This window comes from Sardina pilchardus, chromosome 24 (assembly GCF_963854185.1).
Source record: "Sardina pilchardus chromosome 24, fSarPil1.1, whole genome shotgun sequence".
Classification (NCBI taxonomy): domain Eukaryota; kingdom Metazoa; phylum Chordata; class Actinopteri; order Clupeiformes; family Clupeidae; genus Sardina; species Sardina pilchardus.
The window spans coordinates 19,696,556-19,709,055 of record NC_085017.1 but is presented as its reverse complement, the minus strand read 5'-3'; the positions used below and the strand labels follow the sequence as shown (position 1 = coordinate 19,709,055).

The 12,500-nt window shown below is 45.0% G+C and overlaps 1 protein-coding gene across 3 annotated transcripts in view; it reads right to left on the bottom strand.

Annotated features, from left to right (window-relative positions):
• fam135b (family with sequence similarity 135 member B) overlaps positions 1 to 12,500 on the bottom strand; it is a 53,888-nt gene that overhangs the window by 40,170 nt on the left and 1,218 nt on the right. For 2 of the 3 annotated variants that reach the window (XM_062529890.1, XM_062529891.1), the window contains exon 2: positions 2,280 to 2,371. In XM_062529890.1, the coding sequence (XP_062385874.1) occupies positions 2,280 to 2,356 (77 nt within the window). In that variant the 5' untranslated portion in view covers positions 2,357 to 2,371. Of the gene's footprint in view, positions 1 to 2,279; positions 2,372 to 9,685; positions 9,811 to 12,500 lie in introns of those variants that run through there. The other variant, XM_062529892.1, reaches the window with a different exon arrangement.

Sequence of the window (12,500 nt, the reverse complement as noted above, 5' to 3'; positions counted from 1 at the left end):
CCACACACACACACACACACACACACACACACACACACACACACACACACACACACACACACACACACACACACACACACACACACACACACACACACACACACACACACACACACACACACAGATATACTGTACAAACAGAGAGATACAACCGCACACACCCAGACACACACACGGTACAGTACATACAAAGTCACATTAGACCGGTGCATTCCCAAGGTCACCCTGGCTGAATGGATTGCCATTGCAGGGTTTCTGCCATAAAAGCATCTCAGCTCCCCTGAGTCTCACACTCAATCGACAGCACAGGCTTCTTCACAGCCTTCCATTGACCAAAGACTTTCTGAGCCATTACAAGTCTTCAAAGCCACATCCCCACTCAACAGTGTTTGCGCTTTTTTTTCCTGTCTCAAGATTTGGTCACTTAGAAACTTTGACACCAGTTCTTAACAGGCCTAGACTACTTCATGAATGCTTCTATTTAGATAAAAAAATATCCTCTCATCTGAGCACAGAAAAATACAACAGTATTACTCATACATAGAGGTCCTCACAACAGACTGGCGGTCCTCCTTAGGAGTGGAAAAGCAGTGCTATACACCCAGATGGCTCTTTGATGGTTTGGTGGGGGATATCAGACACCTGGAGAGTGTCAGTGATTTGGACCGGGGTGCCAGAGAGGGGTTGGACAGACTTGCATGGAACGGGAACTAAGAAGGGATATCACAAGACACAGAGGGGAGGCGGGTAAGCCTGGAGCCTTAGAGCCAAACCGGTTCTGAAACCCATAAAATATACGCTAAACTAATCTCCATTGGTCACTTCAAATCTACTTAAAATGGCTTCCATGAAAGGTGATTAATCATCAGTCATTGATTGCTCAAGGTGCTTCAAATACATGATTACTATCAATTACTGTTGTTCTCGGGGCTTTGAATTGGGATTTGAAACGATTTCCATGCATTGCTTGAGTGATTACTCTGTTGTGTTAAAAAAAGAAAAAACACTCTTTTGTGTTCAAGAAAGAGAACAAAAACACATATTTAGGGTGTCTTTGTCAGAGAAAAGCCTCCAGCGATGTCTGACTGTGGCAAGGGTTTGTGAACACCGCTCATGTCGGTGACGACGGAACATGGCAGCTTGAGGGAGGAGGGGGGAAAAAAACAAATATATTTGAGCACCCAGCTGCCGACGGATTACAGCTGGTTGGAGGGTGGGGTGGGAAAGAGTGGGGATGTGAGGTCGGACCGAGAGGTTTAACCCAACCTAGTTTAGTGGCAGAGAGGATGGCTGGGTGGGTCTATGAGCAGGGGGGGGCCAGAGTGCTCTCAAATCTGCGTAAAGCTGGCATTTCAGTCGGGCGCGTGGAGCCCCGGCCAGATGCCCAGACTCTAATCTGGCCGCAGACAGCCCCTACAGTAACCATGGCATCCGACATGACCTTTATTCCTCAACATTTCTCAGTGTCACTGCGGGCGCTGCGGTGTCAGGCCCAATCGGACTCAACGCCACCTCCACCTGTTATTTTTGGGCCGATATGATGGGCTTTAGTCACATTGGTTTTGTCATTTGTGAGTGTGTGTGTGTGTGTGTGTGTGTGTGTGTGCGCGTGTGTGTGTGTGTGTGTGTGTGTGTGTGTGTGTGTGTGTGTGTGTGTGTGTGTGTGTGTGTGTGTGTGTGTGCGTGCGTGCATGTGTGTGTGTGTTTTCTGTCTGAGAATAGTTTGACACCCACATATAAACACATGGTTTGCACATTCTGCTCTTATGGCATGGTAGGCTACACATTTTTGTTTTTACACCTAACCCTACTGACTACACATTGACCAGGCTTACAGTACATCAGGATATTGGCAATGCCAAGAATTTAAAACTGCACCCTTTTACAGCATGGGTCAGTCTCAAAACACAAAACAGTACGGTACTCTTTGGCACTGGGAGCCAACTGCCGGAATGTTCGCTGCCCACTTAGCTCGCTTCAAGTGACCTTTTCTCTAGGTGCTAAATGTCACATTTCCACAGGACAGGAGACAACAGGGGAAATCACAAACCCCAGTGGCACTGGAAAAGTCACATACATCAAGCATACCGCAAAGGACAGCCTCAGCAAGTGCTGTTGTGACTGACAACACAGCTTGTTTATTATGGGGAGAAGGAGAGCAGTTTGACAGAGGGACAAGTAGTGCACTGTTTGGCCAGATGATCATATGATTCCACTCAGTCTCAGTGAGAGTCTCAGTTGACTCAGGGGAGACGGTTAAACATGATACGGAGACTCACCCGCGCTGAAATAGATCCACATTGTGAAATTTGTGCAGCTCCACTGAAAACTCCACGGTCCCCTGGACTTCAGACATGATCTATTCCATCACCTGTAGCACACACACACACACGCACACACACACACACACAAACAAAGGAAGTATATCAGGATCACTATATTTAGTCCCAGAAACAATGCAATCTCACACAAATACTGTAAGCAGTCATAGCAGTACATTTTCAAACAAACATCACAAAGAAATAATTATGGCTATGGCTATGGCTATGGCTATGGCTATGGTTATTTAGCAGACGCCTTTGTCCAAAGCGACATACAAATAAATAACAATACAAATTAAATTAACAGTGAACAATTACAAACTAGGGAGAATAGTAATATTATCAGTAAAACAATAATTTTAAGCACTAACCTAATGAGAAATAAAACAGTGAAATGAGAATAGCAATCAAATAAGTCACTCAGTTAATTAAATATAATAATAATAACTAAAGCATGGTATGGCTAAATTTAAGGACAATAGCAAAATAAATTTCAAATTCTATCATTTCAAATTCTATCTATTCTATCAAAATTATCACAAACACATTCAATTTATTTGCCTGTGTCATTTTAGCACAGTGTAGCTCAAGTATAATAAATCATCTTGAGACCCAGTGGAAAAGGCCCAGGCACATATGCTCGAAATAAATAAATTCATAAATAAATACATACATATAGAACTGTCCGCTTTGATCACCTTATTGCAATGCACCTAGCAACCTTGTCTAGCTCCTAGCTAACCTGGAAGGCATTTCCTTATCCAGTCGGTGGAGGTGATGCTGGCCAGGGCCATCAGAGGAATACTATGCAGACAGGGCCTCTAATTGGACAAACACTGAGTCATCGCCGGATCTGTTTGCCCGGAACGGCCAGCGTATAGAGGCTTTCAACAGAGGCTTGTGTGTTACTCCCGATTCCAAACGGTGCTTTTTGGAAAGGGTACTTTTTCGCCCTTGAGGTGAGAGGGGTGGACAGAGGGGGGGTGGTGATGGATTTGAAAGCCTTTTCCACAGCGTGATGTCTGTGTAACTGTGTAAGTTACTGATAGCTGAGGGCCAAGCTATACCTGACTATGAAATGATCTGCCTGCTGTCAGTATTCAACACTGATCGCACGGGCTTAGAGATGGAAAACACTCCCGACGCCAGCGCACAGCGGAAAGGGAACTTTGGACCTAGAAGATGAGGGTGATGGAGAGAGAGGGGGATGGCGAAGGATTTGGGAGGATATTCCACAGTGTTTGTTGTCTGTGTAAGTGTGTAAGTTATCTACCTGACGATGACATGATCTGCCTGCCGTGCTGTCAGTATTCAGCACAGATCCTATGGGCTTCGTGACGGAGAAAAAAACGCTCCTCACGCCACAGCAGGGTGGCATCTCTGAGGCCAACTAAATGGATCAGGCTGAGACTTTAATGCATGTATTATCTATCCCATTTCTTTAAGAGCAGCGAGTTGGCACTTTGGCTCTGTAGCGGTGCCGTCTTTGGCCCGTCGCGGTCCACTGTCTGGACACGAGCCACCACCTCTGGTGCTGCTACTGCTGCTGCTGCTGACCATTGGCATTCAGCTAGTGGCCCAGACGTGCGTCTACAGATCGGGAGAGGGGATACTGGAGAGGAGGGGGACAGAGATGTCTGCTGATTACAGATGCAATGCTCCTCCGCACACACACACACACACAAACACACACACACACACATCACACAAACACACACACACACACACACACACACACACACACACACACACACACACACAACACACACACACACACACACACACACACACACACACACACACACACACACACACACACGCATCGCTCTGAGGTATGAGAAGAGATGCCGAGGACATCACAGGACACGGTTCTCAGACTTGACGGCACAATTCAGAGAGTGGAGAGAGGCATACAGTACAGCGAGGATCTGCATACAGGAGGTCAGACACCCAGGGATGGTCTCGCATCAGACATATCAGCCATGTCTGCCCACAAATAAAACTCTAATGCTGATGAGGTGAGGAGATCTCATTTATCTGATGAGGAAGTACAACACAGCGTGATGTCTGACTGAGGATAAAATATTTAAAAATACCAGACTGTGGGTGAAAATCCATTACCAAAGATTGTGTTGTTGCAGCTTTTTCAAAGACAATTTAGTTTCACTATATTTTGTAGTCTACATTTTGGTACATCATTACTTCAGTACATCCTATTGCAATTCCATGAAAAGCATGTTGGCTGAGACAGGCTACCACTGAGCATAAAAGAGTAATCCTGTCTAAAGCATATTTAACCTCAATCAAATGAATGTGTTATTTACAGTAAACCCATGCACATGGTTATACAGACTATGTAGCAGTGAAAAATACACTAAAAAAAGGTTCATTGAAATAACCATTCAGCATAGCTAAATAATAATCTACCATAGCTAACACGCTAACAGCTTTATAACATACTCTAAATGATGGCAAAGCTTTTGCAATGTATCACACGTGTGGCTTATCTGTGGAAAGTTCACACATCCACACCAGAGATGTTTTTAAAGAGGGACAACATACAGTACTCTCAATTATATGACAGCTTACAGTATTCTGAGCCTTGAGCTACAGCTACTGTGCTTGTACTTTGTGTTTATTTCTAAATGGGCCGAAAGAAAGCTAGACATTTCTCTTTAGATGGCTAGTTTATAGGTTGCTTGGTATCATAATGAAATGCAAGAGCTGAGACATTTAAGACGCTAAAGACAGATAAACAGTAGGCCTACAATAATGACACCAGATGTTTCCACAAACTAGAAGATAGTTCAGGGGTACTGAGACATGTCTGCCATAGTATTCCATTAAAATGCAACTGCCTCTGATTTCTTCCCATGAAGACCCCATGGCTATTATGCTTTCAAAGACTGGAATCTTTCAAAACATTTTAAAACATCTCTAATTCACACACGTCCACGAGCCCTGTTAGCTCAAATCAGCTCCACTCACCAGGAGCTGTGAATATTTATGCAGAGGGTAATATCAGGCTCTTCCACATTGAATTAGACATAAATGTTTTATTTTGTGTTAGCAACATGACAGACACGATGGCCTTCGGTATATTACAGCGTTTGCTTGTGTTAAAGTGTCATGACTACGATCATGGCAACAGACATAAAAGCTTCATGTGTGTGAGTAACCTTTCCCCACAGGCTTGTAAACCGCACGACGGAAGATACAGAACATCACAATGGGCACATGCAGCCTAGCGATAGAAGGGACGCTCAAAAAACGCCACATCGGGTGACACCGGCGGTTAATGCAATTACCCCACCATCCCCCCCATCACCCACCACCTCCATCACCATCACATCGGATTATAAAATGCCTCTTGCAACACGGTGAGAAATGGTGGGCATAAAAGCTAATAAATGGCTACAACTTCCTGGGGAAGCAGTTTACTCAGACTCGAGTGCCCGAGTGCATCAAAATAGATTTGCCTTGGCTTGGTCACTGACTGATGTTATGTGATATTTTTGTAGCAACGAACAGCTGAATGATTCTGCAAAATGACTTCCCATTAAAGGTTAAGAGTCCCTGGGTGGAACAACAGTCACCTTGTCTTTAGAAAAGCTGCTCCTGCTGTGTGGAAAAGTTAGGAGGGAGGCAGAGAAAAAAAAATGAAAAATCAATTTCCGCTACAACTCATTATCCTAAAGTCTTTTTTTTGCGGTCGTCCTCCCTAGCGTGAGACCTTTATCTGTCTATATTTCAAGGACAAGGGTTCTAGAGGGACGGTCACAATGACACGGATGATAGCTGGATGATTGAGTGCTCTGCCATGCACTGTAAAATGTCCCACGTTTGTCTTTGTAACGTGAGCATTTAAGGGGGCCAAGACTGCTCACAGGGCCCCCAACACACCCTGTGGCTGTGCAACCAAAGAGACACACAGTATACGTCTCTGTGTTCTTACCCACATTTTATTACAGCTTTCCTGACTTAATGGAGATGACATAATTGATAAGTTTCATTTGACCTTGTGGTAATGACATAGCATCTAGATCATTTCAGTGGCATGAAAGACAACTCTGTGCTCGTAGTGCAACAGAGGCAAGCCAGTTGGAGTTGGACATTGGCATTCTTCACACCCGCACCCCTGAGTGAAGGACATCAACAAAGGTAATGACCCATCTGACTATGTGTCTCAATCATTAAGCTCTATCTCACACCTCCTATAACATTAGCGGAGATGTACACAGAACAGAACTGAGTCTTCTGTGCCATGGACAAGTGCAAGACAGGTGCAACAAAAAACAACAGACAGATTATGAATGACGCTACCTTCTCCCTTTTCTAATACTTGTAACACTGATCTTTTCACACCCTCAGTCTGTGAAAAGACTGTTACATTCATAAGCTCTATTAACCCACAGGCAGAGATCGGGCACTGCCTTAATCAAGGGAAATGTTTCTACAGCTGTTCTTGGGTCCATTGTTCTGGGCCCTTAAAGTGTGTGAGTGGACCTGGATACATGTCCATTTGACAGACAATATTACATGAGAGAAGACCATGTATGCCTGCAAATGATGCACGGACCACAAAATACTGCAGAAATCCAGCAAGTTGAACAGTACACTGTGCATGTACTGTTGTTATCACTTTCATAAAAAAAAAACCTGATTCTGAATCAAACAGAAAATGTGATCAGCCCTGTGAGCCTGTCTGGACTTTTATTAGCCTATCTAGTTTGAAGCATGGGAGAAAAAGTCTCGATAACTTTTTTTTTTTCATTCGTATACTTTGCTTTGTACTTTGGTGTTCATAAAAGCAGAGGATGTCACGGCCCTTGGAGACATCATATTTCGAGACAGAGCTGCAGTCGGACGACGGCAGCACCAGCCGGGAATGGAGGCTCAGTGAGAGATGTACTGCTTAATTCTTGGGAGAGTGAAAGAGAGGGCAGAAGCCCACGGGCAGCCTATGACTCAGTTTAATCACACACCCTCCCTGTGTGTGTGTGTGTGTGTGTGTGTGTGTGTGTGTGTGTGTGGGTGTGTGTGGGTGTGTGTGGGTGGGTGTGTGTGACCAAAAAAGAGAAAGAGAGTGTGTGTGACCATGAAGGACGGTGTATGTGTGTATGCATTTTTGGTATGTGTGTTTGAGAGAGAGAGAGAGAGAAAGAGAGAGAGAGAACATTCATGTGCCTTTGTGTGTGCCTGTGTGTGTCTGTGTGTGTGTGTGTGTGTGTGTGTGTGTGTGTGTGTGTGGGCGTGTGCACTGTGAAATTTGGGCACGTGGGCGGTCATGTTTACGAGTGGGCGCCTGCTTATCAACGCGCACCAAAATGAGCTAATAAATTAATGAGAACGGAAGCGCTCGCCTGACTCACCCCCGTCCACCGCACACACGAGCACTGCCAGCACCGCACACATATTTACAACCGTTTACCTTCTGTCCCATGACAGACTTATGCTTGGCAATGAGCTGACTGTCACCGAGCATTACTTCAACTGAGCCCCATTGAAAAGGAGACGCGACCGTGGCCAAGGAAAATCACACTTGACACCTGAATTTAAAAAAGAGCTACACACCTAATTTCAAGCTGATATACGGTGCGGTACTTTCTGCAAAATGCATCCGTATACTTTTCTGACATGTAATTTAATGTCAATAAAAACTGAAAAAAAAAATCTAGCAGGTAAGGGTGGAAATCATGTAAAGCCTGGCCTGATCTATTGAACCTTTTATCTTTCCGTTTAAAAAGAGTAGTGCTGAATCTACAGAATATGTTCTTGACTTCACTGCGCGGTGTTGAGGTAGAGGTCGCCTCCCCTCCCAGGTCACCGAACAAGCGACAGAACTCGCTGAATGGCGCTCGCTGTATGAATGGCGCTGAATGGTGCTCGGGAGATTTCTGTACATGCCGCTTTTTTTTTTTTCCTGGCCACCACAAAAGAACAGTTTGCCCTCTTGTTGGTTCACCTCACATGATGCAACATCATGCAGTAAAAGCTCAACAAAATCTCCCCCCGTCCTCCAAAACTGGCAACAATGAGTTAAGCTGATGCATTGCCTGGCCTACTTCCAAAACAGGTTATTATATATATATATATATATATATGCGTTTAATTACAATACTATTCTAGTGTATAGAGCAATGATATCAATGCAATAGTGCAGAGAGTGCAATAACGCAATATTAATGCTGACCTCAGTCTAGATAGCAAAGGCTAAGAAATCATTAATGATTAAACCCTTAATGATTACATCTTGGTGTGTGTGAGAGAGTGTGTGACTGTGAGTGTGTGTCATTGTGTGTGTGTGTGTGTGTGTGTGTGTGTGTGTGTGTGTGTGTGTGTGTGTGTGTGTGTGTGTGTGTGTGCGTGTGTGTGTGTGTGTGTGTGTGTGTCTGTGTCTGTGTCTGTGTGTGTGTGTGTGTGTGTGTGTGAGCGCGCTTGGCTTGTTTAGGCCACTGATGTGTTGATGTCTATGACTACACTGCACAGAAGCTCTTCTACATAATGCACCAGAAGGAGCAAATGAGTAGGTCACGCATGACACACTCGCTTAACTGCCAGCGCAGGTACAATGGGCTGAATAGGCAGAGGATGTCCTATCACACTGTGTAATTGGTGTTAATGTGGACAGATACAGTTGCCTGGGAAGACACGTCATGGGAGAAGTAGAGAGAGAGAGAGAAAGAGAGAGAAAGAGAGGGATAGAGTCAGAGAAAGAACAATATAGATAGAGAGATAGAGACAGAGAGAGGAGAGAAAAGAGTGAGAAACAGCAAAAAAAGAGAGAAAGATAACAAAAGAGAGAGAGATTGGAAAAGACAAAAGAGGAGACAGACATGTGCATGTGTCTGAGACTATGTTGACATTTATATTTACAGTGATGACTAACAAAGGTGACGCATTGATGATGATGAATGTCGATAGCGATAGTCATCGAGTGACGTTTCAGCTCGTTTTTTTCTGCTGTGTTAGCTGTCTGGAGGTACGCCTGCCAGTGCCACACACGTGTAACGTGACGTGACGGATGGTTCTCAGCCCCCTCAATTCCTGTTCATCATGCTGAGGGTAATCCAACATCAGAGCAAACGAAACGCAATGCTGCTAAAACTAAGTGCTGCCCTCACCCCAAACACAGCGAGATAAAATGACAAATCATGCTTTGATATTCAGATGCACAAGACACATAAAGTATTCAGACTAAGCAGATTTTAGAATATTTTCTATTTCCCCATAGGGAAATACAAAATGCAGTGTCATATCTTACTCTTTTTGCTTTTCACATATTTCGCTTCTCACAGGAACCATTGCAAACACAACACTGCACACTGAACACTGAATTTACATTCAAGTAAATGATCTCATACCTTCTTAGGCCTCAACTGCGGTTGGCTATAGTCCCTTCTCTCCTCTCTCTGTCTCTGACCGTATCAAGCGCGTCTTGTTTATGCTCCGTTTTTTTGGTGTAATGAGAAACCTGTGGGTTGTCCACATTACCGAGGGACGAAAAGCTGCTCAAAAATTTATACACACTGACCAGGGCCCGGGACAAGCAGCAGACCATGGGGCCAGGGAAGTGCTTAGCGCCGGCTGGATTATGGGAGTCACATGAGAAGCAGTCTCGCGCCAGTTCCTCTCGCTGTCTTACACAACACAACACAAACTCAGGAGGAACTCGGAGAGGAACTTGAGCATAAGACTGCAGGGCCAAATCTCATGATACTCAAAGGGGGGGCATGTGCGTAACGACCTCTAGCTGTTTGTCGCTGGCATATCATCCAGCAACCTCGCTTCCCCTACAATGAGTCACTGTATGTTTATTTTCAGTAGGACTTGGGGCTGTGCGGGCACCGTTATAACATTCGCAATGCCCAATACCTCTCCTGCAACTTCTCTATTTCTGTGCACACCTGAGAGTGTGAAGAAGGCTTTTCATTTAGGCGTCTCCCGTATTATCCCCCGGCCTCATTAAACCGCTGCCCTCTTTCCACAGATACAGGTCCTAAAGAAGTACACTCTGGAGAGTTACGTAAATCCTTTTCAGTTCACTCCGCAACACTGACTCATTGACTTGGGACAGAGCACGAGCGACTGGATGTATTACAAAGTTACCGGTGCAGTTACTGGGCACACAGTGACTGGATGCATTACAAAGTTACCGGTGCAGTTACTGGGCACACAGTGACTGGATGCATTACAAAGATACCGGTGCCACATAGCCGATGCACTCCAGCGCATCTACAAACTGAAGAGACACTAGGCTCCAAACTGAGGCTTAGTTGCCACTGTACTTTCCACACAAAATGTTCTCAACGTTTACAGTAAATCTTTTTTTTTCTTCTTTTGTTCCCCAGAGCATTGTGTGTGGGGAAATCACCAAAGCATGTTGGGTAATCTGAGGGGGAGAGAGAGAGAGAGAGAGAGAAAGAGAGACAGAGAGAGAGAGAGAGAGAGAGAGAGAGAGAGAGAGAAAGAGAGAGACCACTATCAACTGCTGCTGTTGATAGTGGTTCTGCGGCTGAGATTTTCTAGCGCATGGGTCCCTCATGGGCTAAACACATTTTCGCCAGGAGTGCACCGACCTGGGCAGGCGGAAGTCGACCGGAAAATCCCTGTTATGCCACAAGCACGGTTTGCTCCAGTGCAAACAAGGCAACATTTTCATGTTTGCCAGCCATGTGCCATGCTCATTCATACAGTATGACTGCAGCAAGCACATGCGTCGCAGACAGAGGGAGAGAGAGGAAGATGTGCCCACACGTATGCACAGAAGAGACCTTTAAAAAGAGAGAAACAGAGACTGGGAGAGAGGAGTGTGTGTATGTGTGTGTGTGTGTGTGTGTGTGTGTGTGTGTGTGTGTGTGTGTGTGTGTGTGTCTGTGTGTGTGTGTGTGTATATGTGTGTGTGTGTGTGTGTGTGTGTGTGTGTGTGTGTGTGTGTGTGTGTGTGTGTGTATCTGTGTATGTGTGTGTCTGTGTGTGTGTGTGTGTGTGTGTGTGTGTGTGTGTGTGTGTGTGTGAGAGAGAGAGTGTGTGTGTCTGTGCCTGTGCGTCCCTGAAAGGTCCAGGCCTCGGTGGGCCATGTGCAAGCCGCAGTGGTTAATGTGAATGTCAGTAGCTATTTGCCCAGAGCGTGCATCACGGCAGAGTCAAACACATATTTGCATCACGGCTAAACCTCCCCTCTGTCTGATAACGCCCCCCCATCACCTGTTTTGAAGTGACTTGATTTATCTCCAGCATTGAACAGCCCTACACACAGACATGTATCATTGTACAATAAATCACTGAACTACTGTATAAGGCATTACAGTATGCATGGATGATTATCCTTACAGAATAAAGAGGAGAATAATTAATCATTAAAATCATACCTGGCCTTTGGCGCTTTCTCTTTACAGTACATCTCTGTATGTGTGTGTCTGTGTGCGTGTCTCTGTGTGTGTGTCTGTCTGTGTGTGTGTTTGTGTGTGTGTGTGTGTGTGTGTGTGTGTGTGTGTGTGTGTGTGTGTGTGTGTGTGTGTGTGTGTGTGTGTGTGTGTGCATGTGTGCATGTGTGTATCTGCATATGAGCAACCCATCCTGCTTGTCTGCGTTCTAATGAACGTGTGTTAGTGTGACACCATGCATGAGTCATGTACTACTTGGAGCATTGGGCTTGTCTGTGGCTCCGATCGCACTGTTTCCTTGACAGTGTGTATCGCCAGGCACATGAGCACTACAGGGGCTGGAACACTGTTTCTGGGGAGCTGTGGTTCAGATGCCCAAGACTCCTCTCTGACGATGGGAATCCAAAAAATGGTCAGCCTATCAGCCTGATCAGGATCATACATCTCAATTTTCAAAGTCATCTAGCATTCCATTCATTTGCTAAAGGGATTTGTTTTTTTTTTTTCTTCTTCTATAGTTGTTTGTGCATGACTGATGCCAATGGCAGGAAGGGTATCTGTCTGATACAAGATTAAAATGTGACTCCATTAGGCTTTGGGCATTTTTGTGCAAAATAATTCCTGGTTGTGCAGTCCAAAGGATGACTGATTCAAATCATCACAGCCACAAATTCGATTAAACTTGTGAATGATTCACCATGTCATTTCTCCTCTGCACGGATCAAGCCACTGATCAAAATAATTGATGACATGCTGTCAATCAGAATTCGGGACAGAGCCCAAGTCAGACTAC